The sequence below is a fragment of the Pyrus communis genome, chromosome 10, assembly GCF_041283825.1.
Source record: "Pyrus communis isolate YQ-2024b chromosome 10, ASM4128382v1, whole genome shotgun sequence".
In the NCBI taxonomy this organism is placed as follows: Eukaryota; Viridiplantae; Streptophyta; class Magnoliopsida; order Rosales; family Rosaceae; genus Pyrus; species Pyrus communis.
The window spans coordinates 6,597,212-6,612,102 of NC_142574.1; the positions used below are offsets into that span (position 1 = coordinate 6,597,212).

Genomic DNA, 14,891 nt, shown 5'->3' on the forward strand with positions numbered 1-14,891 from the left:
CAAAGCAATCATCTTTGTTGCCGTCATGAAAGTCATTGTCTTATGCAGGTCATGAAGGTCAAAGATCTCTAAAACCTTCTTCTTCACGTTCGACTTGGAGGCAGACGAATTGGGTTGCTCATGTAAAGAGCCTGGAGATGTAGGAGTTAGGAGAGATGACCCTGCATCAGGAGGTTTTTTAAACAAGATTCTTTTAGCATGAAAGAAAGCTGGTTTTAGGATTTCTAAGCGAAACCCATCCCATCATTGAACATAAACTCGCCTCTTTAACTGTGGAATATAATTCCATACTTCTTCATCATCTTTGTCAAAATCGTAAGTCCATTTCAAGATCCAGAGAAGTTAAGAACCATAAAAACAATTTCTTCTTATTAGGATAATTTAAATTGGTTTTTCAGAACTTTCTAAAAATGATTCGTGAACAGGCTGAGGAAGATAACTTTTATTTGGTACCCATATAATAAACGAATTTCTAAATAAATTCGGTAACTCTTTCTAAATTCTAAGGCAAAACTAAACAAACGAAGTATGAGACTACCGGATATTTTGAAAGCATAGAACAAGAGACCATGCTTTTTGATAATCCCAAAAATTATAACTTTTAGGCTTCATATCAAGACTTGAGTATAGGCATATTGAATGAGGGCCATTTCCCCATTCTTCTAAAGTGATCATTTTCAAGATCCGGAATTTAAAAAATGCTATCATATTATTGGATTTGCTCCTATACCTATGCACCATTTCAACTGACTCTGTTTCAATTAGAAGGTTCTCCTACTAGTGTCTTGGTTTAAGGTAAGGTCTCACATGTTCTCTATGATACTTTTCAGCAACTTGCCTATGAGTTTTCAGGCAATCCTCACCCTCTATGCACATTAAAGGAACAACAATCGTCCATAAGAATGGATTTTCTATCAATGCCTTTTCTCTTCCTTTGTTAGAAGGGAATCAGATGACAAGAGATTTGAATTGTTCTGGGAAGAAGAACTAACAGTGCTAATAGAAGTGGATCCTTTCTTAACAGAGACGAGTGCTTGGTTCTTCTTTTTCATGCTTTCCCTACAAAAAATCATGAGTTAAGAAATCAGGCAAAGAGTTAGTTTCACCCTTTATATATTCAATATTAAAATCAAAAACAGATAAAATGCCTTGCCATCTACAAAAATTTGCTTACAGGCCAGATTTTTAACATTCTTAAATAAAATATCCTTGGCAGCCTTACAATCCACCCTAATAAGAAAAACGTTTATAAAGAAGGTCACTTTCAAATTTGGTGACCATATGAACTACTGATAAAAGTTCCTTTTTTTTCCAAATGGATTTATTTTTCTGGGCCGATTTCTCTACGCTTGAAGTAAAACAAACTAATAGTTCTTTTCCTTCTTGAATCCTTTGTTTCAAGACTCCGCCATACCCATCAGTTTCAACTATCTTAATGGCTTATGGGTTGGCTAGTGTTAGGCATTGTAATTCTTTGACTTGTCTCTTCAAAAGTCTCACAGCCTGTGCATGTTCTTCTGTCCATGGAACATGAGTTTTCTTCAACCTTGGATACACCGGTTTACTATCTTTTGCGAGATTCTTATAAAAGTCGCTAATGTTTCTAAGACTTCCCAAGAATCTTTGCAGTTGTTTTTTATCTAGGATTTTATCTGGAAATTTATTAGCAAACTCGATGGCTTGATCAATGGGTAAATTATTCCTTTGTGAATGTTATGACCCAAAAATCGGACACTTATTTGGAAGAGTTCCATCTTACGGGCAGAAGTCTCCAATCGTGCAGACTTTGCGACTTTCAAGAAAATGTTAAGATGTTTAAAGTGTCGTTTTAACAAGTTAGAATAAATCACAACATCATCAATATACACAATTGTGAAAGTAAGTAGTATAGGGATTAAAGATATCATTCATAATATTTTGAATTTCAGAAGGATGATTCTTTAATCCAAAATGCATGACGTTCTACTCGTAATGTCCGAATGGTACATTAAAAGCTGTTTTATACATATCCTTCTCTGCAATTGAATCTGCCAATAACCAGATTTCATATCTAATTTTGAAAAGATAACAGCTAGCCTATCTAACAAATTCTTCTTATTTGGGATGGGATACCTTTATCCATCGAAGAGCTTTATTTAAAGTTTTGTGATTAATAACTAACCTAGGAGCTTCTTTTTATAGTTCAGCCACATTTTCCGTGTAGAAGGTTGATCAACTCCGCGGTGAATAGCTCTTGCGAATCCAATTCTTTTAAAGAAGTTTGGTTATTTACTTCTTACAGATTTTGATTAACCTACTACTCATCTGAATAGGTCGAGCTTTTGTTGGAATCTTCTTTTCATCAAAATCAGGCTCATAAGATTACTCAACAATGTGCCTTTTGCAATACCAAAAAGCACTAGGAATTTCTGTACAAACTTGTTTTCTAAATTCCTTTTGGTTTGGACTTAACCTTTTCTTTTACCATTTTAGTAGTAAGTTGCTTTGCAGTTCTTTTAAAGTGCACTTCCTCTTTGAGAACAAAGAAAATTTTCTTTATTGTTAATTTATTCTTCTATGGGATTAACATACTAAATTTGAGGTTCCCTTGAGAATCTAAAAACAACCTTAACACCGTCAATTTCAAATTTTCAGAAACCATAAATGGGTAAAACATGTTAATAAAGGGGGCTCTTAATATTACTTGATGTCTTAAACCTCGTACCCTGATAAAAGGGGTTTCGAAACACAGTTCATCTTGGATCATCGTTGTATCTGAGACTTTATACTGAATCTTCATTGGTTGGTCAGTTGTAGTTTTAAGACCTGAGAGGTGTTCAAGAAATACTTAATGGGGATAACTACTTTATTAACACAATTAAGGTCTGCTTCAGAATCTATTAGTGTTTCGGTTGAAACTTGAAAGGTTTGTTAATAACAAAAGTAATAGGAGACCATTTTATGAGCTATTACCCGATCAATTTCATTAACAAATTTTAAAGTAGAACCCCCCCTCCCCCCCCCCCCCCCCCCCCAAAAAAAAAAAAAACACATCTTGAGGACTAGTTCTTTCTTTCTTTTGGTAAAGTCTCCCATCATTTTTTTGAATCTCAGTTTCAGTTTCTTTTTTGCTCGAAGTATCACCAGATTTGAACTCGTCTTTAGTTCTTTTAATTCCTTTTTGTTAGCATTTTATTTCAGAATGCAAACCACTAAGATTAGGTTCTCTTTTATTATTGCTTTCAGTTATCCTATTAGCTATGGTCTTGAACCTATAAACATTGAGTGGTTGTTTCTCGAAAGTTTTCTTATGGTTTTTCACTAGCCATATCTCTAAGTATTTTTCTAGAGTTTCTCTTTTTGTGAGAGGATCTTCTATTTTATCTATTAAGTCTAGAATGAGACTTTCTCCTTTTGTTAGTATGCAAAGCTTTGAATTGCAATGGCAATCTTCGTCTGAGTCGGAATAAATTGACTCAAATAATTTTGCATTTTTAAGAGTACTATTTCATTATCGCTTTCCTCTGAATCAGAAGAGCTAAGCATTAACTGACACAATTATCACTTCAAAACTTCGTCTAGATTAAGATTATCGCTTTAAACGTTCATCCGGATTAAGATTATTAATCATATCCTTCAGTTTGCACTCATTCTGCATGTGTCCAACTTTTCCGCACTTGTAGCACACAAGAGGTTTTTCCTTATTACTATTTCATTTCTTTTTAGGAATAACTAGTAATATGCCCGCGCGATGCTGCGGGACTTGAATGCACCAACTTTAACTACATGAATAAGACACATTTTACCTGAAAAACATTCAACATAATCATGAACGAACAAAAAAGATAGATCTAGAAAATTACAAAAAGCATTGTAAACGTAGATCCAGGAAATTATAAAAATCAATCCAGTCAAGAGACAATATAATAGTTGTGGGAAGGTGAGTATGCAACCAAGAATCTAAGATATACTTTGCAATTCCATTATAATTTCACACAAAAAAATAAAGATCAAATTTTGATTGAAACATCAAACAAAACAATCTCATCTGTTACAGATTGGACCAACTAAATAAAGAATATATCAATATGATTTTCAACCTAACTATAAAAAAGAGCTTTATAACAGCGCAATCAACATTATTTGAACTCAACTAAAAAGAAACTGATTGCATGTTATAAATTCTATAGGTAATTTGATTTTGCAGATTAAAAAGAGTCGAAGAATATTGGAAATTACTAAACCCCATCACAACAAACCCATACCCATACCTCATTTACCTGTTCCCTTCAACCCTTGCAGAAAATCCTCCCATCTCTCTCACCCTTGTCCTATCTCTTTGTCTGTGCAAATCGCAGAAAACAAATTCTAAACTAAATCCCTGAAATCCCTTGCCTAAATCCTCCCACATCTCTCTTGGACACCCCTTATCTCTGACTCTACAAACGCTAAACCAAATCTCCTAATCCTATTTTGGACCCCCTCATCTCTCTGCCAATAGCACAAACAAAAACCCAAACCTAATCCATCAAATCCCACCAAAACCTAATCCTTGAAATCCCACCCAAACGTAATCCCTGAAACCCCTTGTCTCAGACACCCAACACCTCTCTCCTTCAGATAGACCTAAACGAAGTGCCTCGTACCATCGAATCAGCCTGCAACACCCTCGGGCGGGATTGAGACTACTTTTCATATTTTCATTTTAATGTACCAGCAAGGAAACGATAGTATATTCCAAATTTAGCAGTTTACTGAGAAATATAAATATTGTTTTCAAGGAATTAATATGATTGCAAATGTAATAGCTGCATACATAGTGAGGTATGATAAATGATGGAAGACGCACTAAAATTTGAGGTCCATAGCATTGATCCATATATGGATATCTTGCACATATCTACAATTCAAGCTCCTAACAAAGTATCAACTTATCATCAATTGTGACATTCATTATTCCTAAGTTATAGAAGCTAACTAAACAAAATTACCATAGTGAAGGAAAGAATTTTATTTGCTATAGAAAAATTATAGTTTTAATACCTTACAAAGGTAACTTGTTCAAAAAGATTGAAAGCCAGCGATTTTCAATCTTGAAATTCGACAGCATTCTTTGAAAAATAATGACCATCATCGATAGAAGTGTTGTACCACCTAGAGGAAAGAAAAAACAATGAGTTACTGAGATGTTCTCATACACAAAAAGAAAACACTTGAAACTGAATGAACAAAATATTCAAACATGGAAAGCACATGATGAGGGACAATCTATCGTTTTTGGCCAAGTGAGGAATGATATATTGAGTACTGAGAGAGAAAAAAGTAATTCCACATTATTTTATGATACATGTTGGGTTAGTCTTGTATTTCACTTAATTTATAAAATCGACTACTGATATGGTTACAACCCTGCCAACATCACCCCTAGTATTGGGTGTCCATCTAATTTAACTTAAATTTCTCCTTCAATCTTGGTTATACATAATTCTTCAATTTAAGTTTTACCACACAAAAAAATTGTGAGTCTAAATGGATTTTACAAATAGATGATAAAACTGCAACTCAGTAGAATCGAAAACAACAAAAATTGAATATTATTTACGATAAACTGACTTGCAAATTTAAATGCAAGAATGTAAATGAAGAGAATTTGCTTCATCATGTTCAGCCAAGAAATAAATAGCAAAAAAATAGTATGATTTGGTGACCCTTACCTTTAACTTATTCCAACGAATTGTACCGCCAAAACGGAGGTACATAAGTCTCAGACGATGTTTATTATCCTTTTACTGAAGTATTACAGATGAAGGGAGATGGCAAAAATAAAAAGCATAATCAGACATATGAACAATGAAAATTAAACATAGCAGGTGAGCAATACCAGACATTCCTACCTTCAAGCAACCGGAGATTGTTTCAACCGATCATGATTTTGGACCAAGCGTTCCCACGATCCTTGTCATTGCCGGAAAGAATGTCGGCAAGTTTAGAATTCATCAAAGTTAGTCACACATTCAAGTTCTTTCAAATCACTACGGTCACATATTCACCTAATAACCCACGAAAATTCAGAGAATATTTCGGAAACAATAATATCCTGTTTGATTGCTAAGTAAAGATTTCTCTAATAAGAAATATCACACCCTCCTGATCATCACATTTTCTCATAAACTAAACACATGATAAGAATTAAGATGCAAGAAGGAAATGCAGATTCCATCCAAACCCACAAAGACAGAGAGTTTATTTATACTCGCTACAATTTAATTTTAAGAAACAGCCAAACATGTAGTACAAAGAGGAAATCTAGGCATTGTTTGTTTTCCATCCAATCCCTCGCTTTACCCTCCTGATTATCACATTTTCTTATAAACCAAACACATGATAAGAATTAAAATGCAATAAGGAAATACAGATTCCATCCAAACTCACAAACAGAGAGAGTTGATTTATACTTGCTACAATTTAATTTTAAGAAACAGCCAAACAGGTAGTACAAAGAGGAAATCCAGGCATTGTTTGTTTTCCATCCAATCCCTCACTTTCTCGGGAAATCCAGGCTTAACCACAAAAAGAAAACTCATCAAAAACCCTAGACTCTCCAAATTCAAACATGTAGGACAACACCAATCACAACTACAAATACTAACAACCGTGCAAAAGAAATATAAAAACAGTCATGTACCATATAAGAACAAACCTCACAATTGGTGTTAAGAACTGTTTTTCCAAAGAGACCCATTACAATGCATTCTGAAAGAAAACAAAACATGAATAATATCAAGGAAACTACATTTTCTCAGCCAAGTACAATCTACGGCAGGTGATGAACAAAATACAAAGTTCTCAGCTTTAATTGAATTATTATCAAATATTGAAGGAAATTAACTACCCAAAAATGTTTGCTCAAAATTAATTGATAATATGAATAATTTAATTACACAACATTTACAAAACCCAAAGTTCTTAGCTTAATTTGATCTTACCATTTAATTGGAAGAAATAAAAAAATTACACATATACGTTTGCACACAATTAATTGATGAAACAACCAATTGGGCAATAAAAAATTTCAGATGAAGAAATCATACCAATGGGTTTCCATTAATTTCGATATCGAAGTTTAACTTTGTGAGTCACTTGCTCTAAATCGTTCTCCTGCCAAAAATAGAAACAAACCCCCAAAATAAGGAGCTCTGTTGGTTCCTAAATATTAACAACCGTTTCACTTGTACCTTTCATTAAACAGGCGGTGATCGCTGCTACTAAGCAGGATTGAAGATTAAGCATCTCATTAATATAGGAATCAGAAGTCATCTTCCAGACAAAAGAAAAAGTATAAAACACGACTCAAATACTCAGGGATAGGCAATCAAACTAATGGTGCAGCGAAGACGATAAAACACGACCTACTACTCCCTCCCTCTCTCTTTATTCAAAGGCGGCATGGCTTTCATTCACCAAACCCTCATCGAATGACAGCCACTTAGACCCATCCCAATCCATCCCAAACCCATAGGACAAAATTAACCTTCCTAACTTAGCATCCTGACCGCTTTGGATCCAAAAACTTTTGGGACAGAGAATGCACATGCATAAGTAAAATTCACAAATTTAGTGCATGCAAGCGTACATCAGTAAAGGGAGTCAGAGATTATTACATTTTACCTTGGGTCCGAGATCCTTAAGTCGTGCGCTCTCTGTTTTCTAAACGGACTTGAGTTTTGCAGTAGCGTCCTGCAAAGAAATCACAGATACATTAAAGAAAATAAGCTTTGGTTCAGTACTTACTCACTCTTTGCAGACATGGGTTCCTCCTCAATTTTCGTCATCCTCATCTTTCCACGATCTCTCTTTGTATCTCTCCCTCTCTCTCTCTTTCTGCGTTCTTCCTTCTGTGCAAGCCCATACTCACCAACTCCCTCAATCAACTCTCTTTCTCTCTCTCTCTCTCTCCTTTCTCTGTCCGTGAATCCCTGTGCATCAATAATTTGAAAACCCAGTTCGATTTTTCGTTGCTTAGATGGAGAAAATTGAGGAATGAAAGAACAAATTAGGGTTAGGACTAAAGTTGAGAGAGATGGAGAGTTGGGAGAAAGGGAGAGTCTGAAAGAGAGTGAAAGAGAAAGGGTTAGAGAGAGGTTAAGTGTGACAGAGATGAGAGGAAAACTACCAATCCCTGAAATCTCTTTCTCTCACTGCCACTCTCACTTTCTCTCAATGTCGCCCTCTCACTTGCCCATGCCAGGATCGGCATGGCTTTGTCTGTGCCAAAGACAGAACGAAGTGATGGACCTATGGACAAAATTACCCTTCTTAGTTCTAATAATTACCCTACCAACACAGACTAAACCTGATGGGGTTCTTGTAAATAAGGTGAAATGAAGGGGTAATCCATCCTAAACCCTGTTGACAAAATTATCCTTCTAAGTTGTAATAATTACCCTTCAAACCCAGCCTAAATCTCATGGGTTTCTTGTAAATAAGATGAAATCAAAGGGCAAACAATTGACTGTTGACTGTAGAATGAACAGTGCCAATTCCCCTCTAAATTTAGAATAGATAATTTTTTTTTTCTTTCTAAAAGTCCTATAAAGCTTTCTTGGACGATAATCAACTTCTTCTCTTTTATAGGAATTTTTATAACCTTTTTTTTTTTTTTTTTTTTTTTTTTTTGGCAGAGGATTTTTTAATGGGTTTGAAACCAAATTGTTCACAAAAATCAACTACTTATTTCTTTCCTAAAGCCCTTTGCTCTTCCAGTTGTTTCTTAAGCTTAATGTCGCTACAAATGTTAAATCCTTCATCACAGATTCCACTGGTTAATTCACCATAAATGTATCTATAAAAAAGTATGACACCACCAAATTTGTTCATTACTCTATTTGCGTACCTTTTCAGCAAAGAGAGGAGGTAATTAAAAAAGAAACTCTTTCTAGAAATTTACATAACAATCAGGTCTGATGAAAACTTGGGCATAAAAAACATCTTTGTACCATCTAAAATGAGACAAAACTAGAAAGTGAAGATTCATCAGAAGTTCTCTAGACGGATCTTGTTAGAGATCAGTAGTTCTAGCAAAATGGAGAGTAATGGTGTAGATCAGAATATTGACTGCATCTTCTTTTTATACGAAGAGGCAATGGGATAGGTGGTTCTCTTTTTATTTTCTTGAATTGCCCTTCTTGGTGGGTGAATTGCCCTTTCTTCTTTCCCTTCTCTAGTGGTATAAGTTCTAAACTGATTTTCAATGAAACTTATATACTTAGCATATATAGGGAACTTCCATTTTTTGGCACACCACTTATACAAGGTAAAGAATCTTACATTAATTTTTATTTTTTCTTTCATGAATTGAAGATGATCTTTTTTTAAGAAAGCTTGCATTTCTTGACGGTGTCTTTTCAAACATTTTCTTTTGGCAGTATTTTCTTTGTTAAGATAGTTCAGCTCAATAAATTCCTTATCAGGTTCGAATTTAGTTATAACAAAGATGTGAGAATCAACACCTGACCAGGAAGGTTCTTGGTTGCGGAGGATTCCGAGAAGGGGTGGTTGCTCCAGTGTTTTCAACCTCATAAAAACGACATTGTGCATGAAGTATGGGGTGGCAAAAGAACACATTTGTTTTTCTGAAATTGACGAGCTTTATAGTGTCGTACACCGAACCTACATAATTAAATCCAAAGATATTTTATGGTGCTCCAGCGAATGAAAAACTCCGAACATTTTAACCGTTAGATTTTTAACTAACATTGACTAGGACAGACTAGGTAACACCAGCACGAGTGAAAATAACAGTTGGACCTGCTGTGACATACCTGACTTCCAAGTGATAGGATTGCAAATTTTAGATGAACAATGTTCAGGTGAAGATAAGCCTTTAGATAAGGCACATGCTGTGGCAAACCTGCCCAACTATGAGTCGATTCACCTGACAAACTCTAACGAGAAGTTTGCTCACTCCGCTGTGCACCCAAATTTGAATTAATCAACATATAATTTCATAAGTTGCAAAACCGTATGACCAACCAACAAAACATAGTTCCCAACTACGAATTCCTTACCCATTTACATGTCTGAAACGAAAATAAAAAGAAACGACCAAGAAAATGGGGAAGAAAACCTAGTTTCATTTAACTTTGGAAGCCATGAGAATCAACGGTGCTACTCCCATACATGTGTAAAAACATGAACAATTTTGGTATCATTCCTACATTTTCCTGTATCTAAATATTTGCATCCAAACAAGTACATTGCCTAAGTTGTTGAATTGAAATCTACTTCATCAAACATTTAAAAAGCAGTTCAGCCTACAAAACTGAAGGAAAAACAAAAAGCTCTTACAAAAGGGTGTCTAAATATTGACTGATTGTCGTGAAATTCTGCTGCGGATACAGTTTTGTCCCATCTACACCACCAGATGACTCAATATCAAAGTACGTTTGATCTCCCTTTATGAAAGCAGAATATATGAACACCATCTCCATGTTGTCAGGATATGGTGTCTCTGCGATGCAACAAGCTACATTTTGTTAGTACAGAACTAGATAACAAAATGAGGAACAAACAAAGAAGTTTAAACGATTTATACATGATTCAAACAAAGCTCTACTGAGAACGATAAAAGAGCAGAGCTCATGATTGAGCTTGCTGTCACAACAAGAGAGATGGACTAATAATCAAAGAGAACAAAAATGGCTGCCACATTAGGAGACTAGGTGGCAGCCATGTCAGCTGGCCATCCAGCGGTACATCAAACTGTCAAGCAGATTATGGTTGAATAACACTGGAGCAAAATAATTATTCAAACCAGCTTCAGCCTGCAACCTAAAGCTTAAATTGTTTATTTAGTTGTCCCTACAAGGCAACCAAAAAAAAATTCTTCTCAAAAACTTTTCAACTTGGGAATTTACTTTGAAGCATTTATCTTTTTCTTGCACTTTTTGAAACATCAGTCTCTTGGATTTTCCTGTACACTCTTCTATATTCGTGGTAACAAAGCTTCAACCAAACAGTGTATTTGTGACCCAAATCCAAGCTAAAGATGAACAATGATTTTGATTGTAAACATTCAACAAAGATTACTCATGGCTGATCATGAATTGGCAAAAAGTTCAGAGACCACATGATCTTTAACACAAATCTCTCTGTTCTCTATGAAAAAATAATAGCGAATCTCATGATCCACCGATCTTACAAATAGCTCCCTGTGTCTTGTACGTGTTATATTTCAAGAAGTAAAGAAAATATCTCCTGGACATACAAAAGAATTTGTTGGACCACATCAATCTTGTGCTTACATTCTTCATTTCATGTCCATCTCTTTTTGCCATGTTAAAAGTTGCTTGGTGTAATTGTTCTTTTGATTTTACTTCTCACTTATTTTTTTTTTTGAGAAGAAACTATAACAGTTTATTAAAAAAGAAAAGTGTAATACACAGAAGTGGATAAGAAATCCACCAAGAACAGAACAAGAAAATCTGTCCAGAGGATCAGATTACAAGTAGGACAACCTCAACCAAAATCATTTTACGACTGCTAACATATCCCACAGTATATGAGAAAGAGAGTAATTCTTAAATTCATTTGAAACTAATAAAACCCAAAACAAACTAATAATGACAAAGAACAAAGTCACAACCATGTTAGCATCCTTGTTGCTAGGCTTATAGCATCCTTGTTTCAAAGTCACAAACAATTCAATCTTTGAAACAAATGGCTCTTTTGATTTTATAGGTGCTTGAAACAATTCAATCTTGTCCACATTCCCAAGCTTGACGTGTAGAAAAATGACACTGAGATATTGGACAAACTCCAACCACAATCTAAAAACTTATGAGATTAATTGGTGACCAGATCATCTGATTTCTGTATGTTTGGCAATGAATTGCACTTTAGTCTCGGCCATTTCTTTTCCCCTATTTTGGATTTTTTTATCCCTAACCTCAAAAGAAATGTCATATATGCCTCATTAAGTCCACCTAGCAATCAGTTTGAATACCAAATAATATAAACTAGAAAAGTTACCTTTAATTCTCTCAAGAAGCTCTTCTTCTGATACAAACACCTTGTCAAGCTTCTTCCCAATCTTACTCTCCCATATCTCAACAAGTTCATTCATTGAGTAAACATTCCCTTGCGGCCTTAAGTACACCACCTTATTCAAGGTTCGTGGATCATCCAATGCTCTGATAGTGAATGCAGCAACATCACTTTCCTTAACAAAAACACCTGCAAACCAAACCACAATGCTCATCATCATTAGCAACAGCAGCAGCGGCAGATGATCAAAACACATTCTTGCTAACCCAGAACCCCTAGACTAACCTTTAGTATTCCCGTCTCCGAAAATTGTGACTTTGTCCCTTGGAGGGACCTTGAGGCCTGGCTGAACAAGCTGAGGAAGCAAATAGCTCATGTAGAAATTGCAGGAAATGTAAGTATATGGAATGCCACTGGTTTCCACAAAACGCCTAATCTCAGCTTTCTGCTCATAGAAGTTGTGGTCCATGCCTGATATTCTAGTTTTATCTGGGTCCAATCCAAATTCTGAGGGAATAAACCTCTGAGTAGGGAGTTCAAAAAAAGAAAAGAAAAGCAAATGAACTTCAGCCAGCCAATTTTTTGTATAAAAAATTTCTATTCATAAGCGCTTTTGCTAAGCACAACAAAATTTTTAGAAAAATTTATGTGCTCCCTGAAAATGCTTTTGGATTCATTTTGCGAGGAAGCAATTGATAGGTTCTTCTTCCAAAAAGCTGTACCAATGCTTACCTAACTCAAAACCCTTCAAATTTTTCCAACCATACATGGCTAAAAACACTTTTGGTTATTGAAAGCGCTTTTAATCATCTTAGAAGTAATCCCAAACTAGTAATTCTGTAGGAATTACTTTATGTTCATAAACACTTCAATAGTTTATTACAGGCACATTTAAATTTAATTAAAAATTCGAGTGCTTCTCTAGAAATTACTTAATACTTGCATAACTCAAAAGCATTTTCGGTTATCAGAAAGCGTTCCAAAAGCAATCCCAAGGAGGCAATCACTAAAAAACGGAAGGGTGCCAAACCTTGATGCAGCCAGCTTGTTTGATAACTTGGATAAGGAGCTTCTGATGGAGGACCTGTTTGGCCGAAACAGCACAAATTACCACATCCACTTGCTTCACCGCTGCCATTAGGCTCTCTTCGTCTTCCAGCCAACCCTGAAACACATAAAAATAAACATTTTTCTTAAATATTGTTCCAGCATTTTTAAGAGAAAAGTTGAGAGAGAGAGAGAGAGAGAGAGAGAGAGAGACTTGGAGGAGGGTGACGCCGGCACTGGAGAGAGAGTGAAGCTTATGAGACTTGTGGGGATCGGAGAAGGTGGAGGGTCTGACGAGAGCGAATGTTGGGTGAGAGAATTGGAGGGCGGCTTGGGCCAAATGGTGACCCAGATTCCCTGTTACTCCGATTATCAGTACCCGGCTCTTCCCCTCCTCCATTTCTCAAACTCAAAACACTCAAATCCCAAAGCTTGAAAACTTTCGTCTTTGTCACAAAATAAGAACTCTCAATTTCACTTTTTGCAACTTTTTCGACGATCCTCGAAACAAACGACAATAACTGCGTTCAAATGTAACCCCTTTTGTTATTGTGAATGGATTCCATTTGTTACGATAAATATATAGAATTGATAAAGAATGCTTACAATTAAAAATACATTGCTTTTGTTACTGCCAATGGTAATTACAATTAAAAATACATTCCTATTATAGAATTGATAAAGATAATGCTGGTTAGATTAAATTTGTAGTTTAAATTGCTAAATTTTTAAACTGTTAGAATAAGTGATGTGTCATACAACAACAATAAAGCCTTTTCTCACTAAGTGAGGTCGGTTATATCAATCCTAGAACGTTATTGCACTCGGTTCTGTGTCATGTCCTCCGTTAGATCCAAGTACTCTAAGTCTTTTCCTAGGTCTTCCTCTACCCCTTTGGCCTTGGACCTTTGTCCCGTAGTCGCATCTTCTAACCGGAGCGTCAGTAGGCCTTCTTTGCACATGTCCAAACCACCGTAATCGATTTTCTCTCATATTTCCTTTAATTTCGGCTACTCCTACTTTACCTCGGATATCCTCATTCCTAATCTTATCATTTCTCGTGTGCCCACACATTCAACGAAGCATCCTCATCTCTGCTACACCCATTTTATGTACGTGTTGATGCTTCACCGCCCAATATTCTGTGCCATACAGCATCGCCGACCTTATTGCCATCCTATAAAATTTTCCCTTTAGTTTTCAGTGGCATGCGGCGGTCACACAACACACTGGATGCACTCTTCCACTTCATCCATCCAACTTGTATTCTATGGTTGAGGTCTCCATCTAATTCTCCGTTCTTTTGCAAGATAGATCCTAGGTAACGAAAATGGTCGCTCTTTGGTACTTCCTGATCTCCGATCCTCGCCTTTAACTCATTTTGGCCTCCATTTGCACTGAACTTGCACTCCATATATTCTGTCTTTGATCGACTTAGGCAAAGACCTTTAGATTCCAACACTTCTCTCCAAAGGTTAAGCTTCGCATTTACCCCTTCCTAAGTTTCATCTATCAACACTATATCGTCTGCGAAAAGCATACACAAAAGAATATCATCTTGAATATGTCTCGTTAACTCATACATTACCAATGCAAAAAGGTAAAGACTTAAGGATGAGCATTGATGTAACCATACAGTTATGGGGAAGCTTTCGGTTTGTCCTTCATGAGTTCTTATGGCAGTCTTTGCTCCATCATACATATCCTTTATAGCTTGGATATATGCTACTCATACTCCTGTCTTCTCTAAAATTCTCCAAAGAATGTCTCTTATGACCCTATCATACGCTTTTTCCAAATCTATAAAGACCATTTGTAAA

At 35.7% G+C, this 14,891-nt stretch overlaps 1 protein-coding gene and 1 long non-coding RNA gene across 6 annotated transcripts; both read right to left on the minus strand.

Annotated features, from left to right (window-relative positions):
• Positions 1-4,885: 4,885 nt before the first annotated feature.
• LOC137729149 (uncharacterized) lies at positions 4,886-8,225 on the minus strand. Of its 4 annotated transcripts, none has more exons than XR_015952758.1 (6): positions 7,641-8,225; positions 7,071-7,137; positions 6,680-6,732; positions 5,874-6,029; positions 5,694-5,768; positions 4,886-5,133 (listed from the first exon to the last, which is right to left on the minus strand). It is a non-coding gene; the product is annotated as an uncharacterized LOC137729149 (long non-coding RNA). The 4 variants fall into 4 exon arrangements; XR_015952759.1 differs by having other exon boundaries at positions 7,648-8,210; XR_015952756.1 differs by lacking the exon at positions 6,680-6,732.
• A 1,867-nt stretch (positions 8,226-10,092) lies between these two features.
• LOC137729718 (NmrA-like negative transcriptional regulator family protein) lies at positions 10,093-13,624 on the minus strand. Of its 2 annotated transcripts, none has more exons than XR_015952568.1 (5): positions 13,286-13,624; positions 13,055-13,189; positions 12,310-12,547; positions 11,576-12,213; positions 10,093-11,360 (listed from the first exon to the last, which is right to left on the minus strand). XR_015952568.1 is itself a non-coding variant. In XM_068468726.2 (5 exons), exons 1-5 carry the CDS (start codon positions 13,469-13,471, stop codon positions 10,323-10,325), a joined length of 930 nt encoding a protein of 309 aa, XP_068324827.2. In that variant the 5' UTR covers positions 13,472-13,624; the 3' UTR covers positions 10,093-10,322. The 2 variants fall into 2 exon arrangements, 1 of the variants encoding a protein (XP_068324827.2); XM_068468726.2 differs by having other exon boundaries at positions 10,093-10,489; positions 12,010-12,213.
• Positions 13,625-14,891: the final 1,267 nt, after the last annotated feature.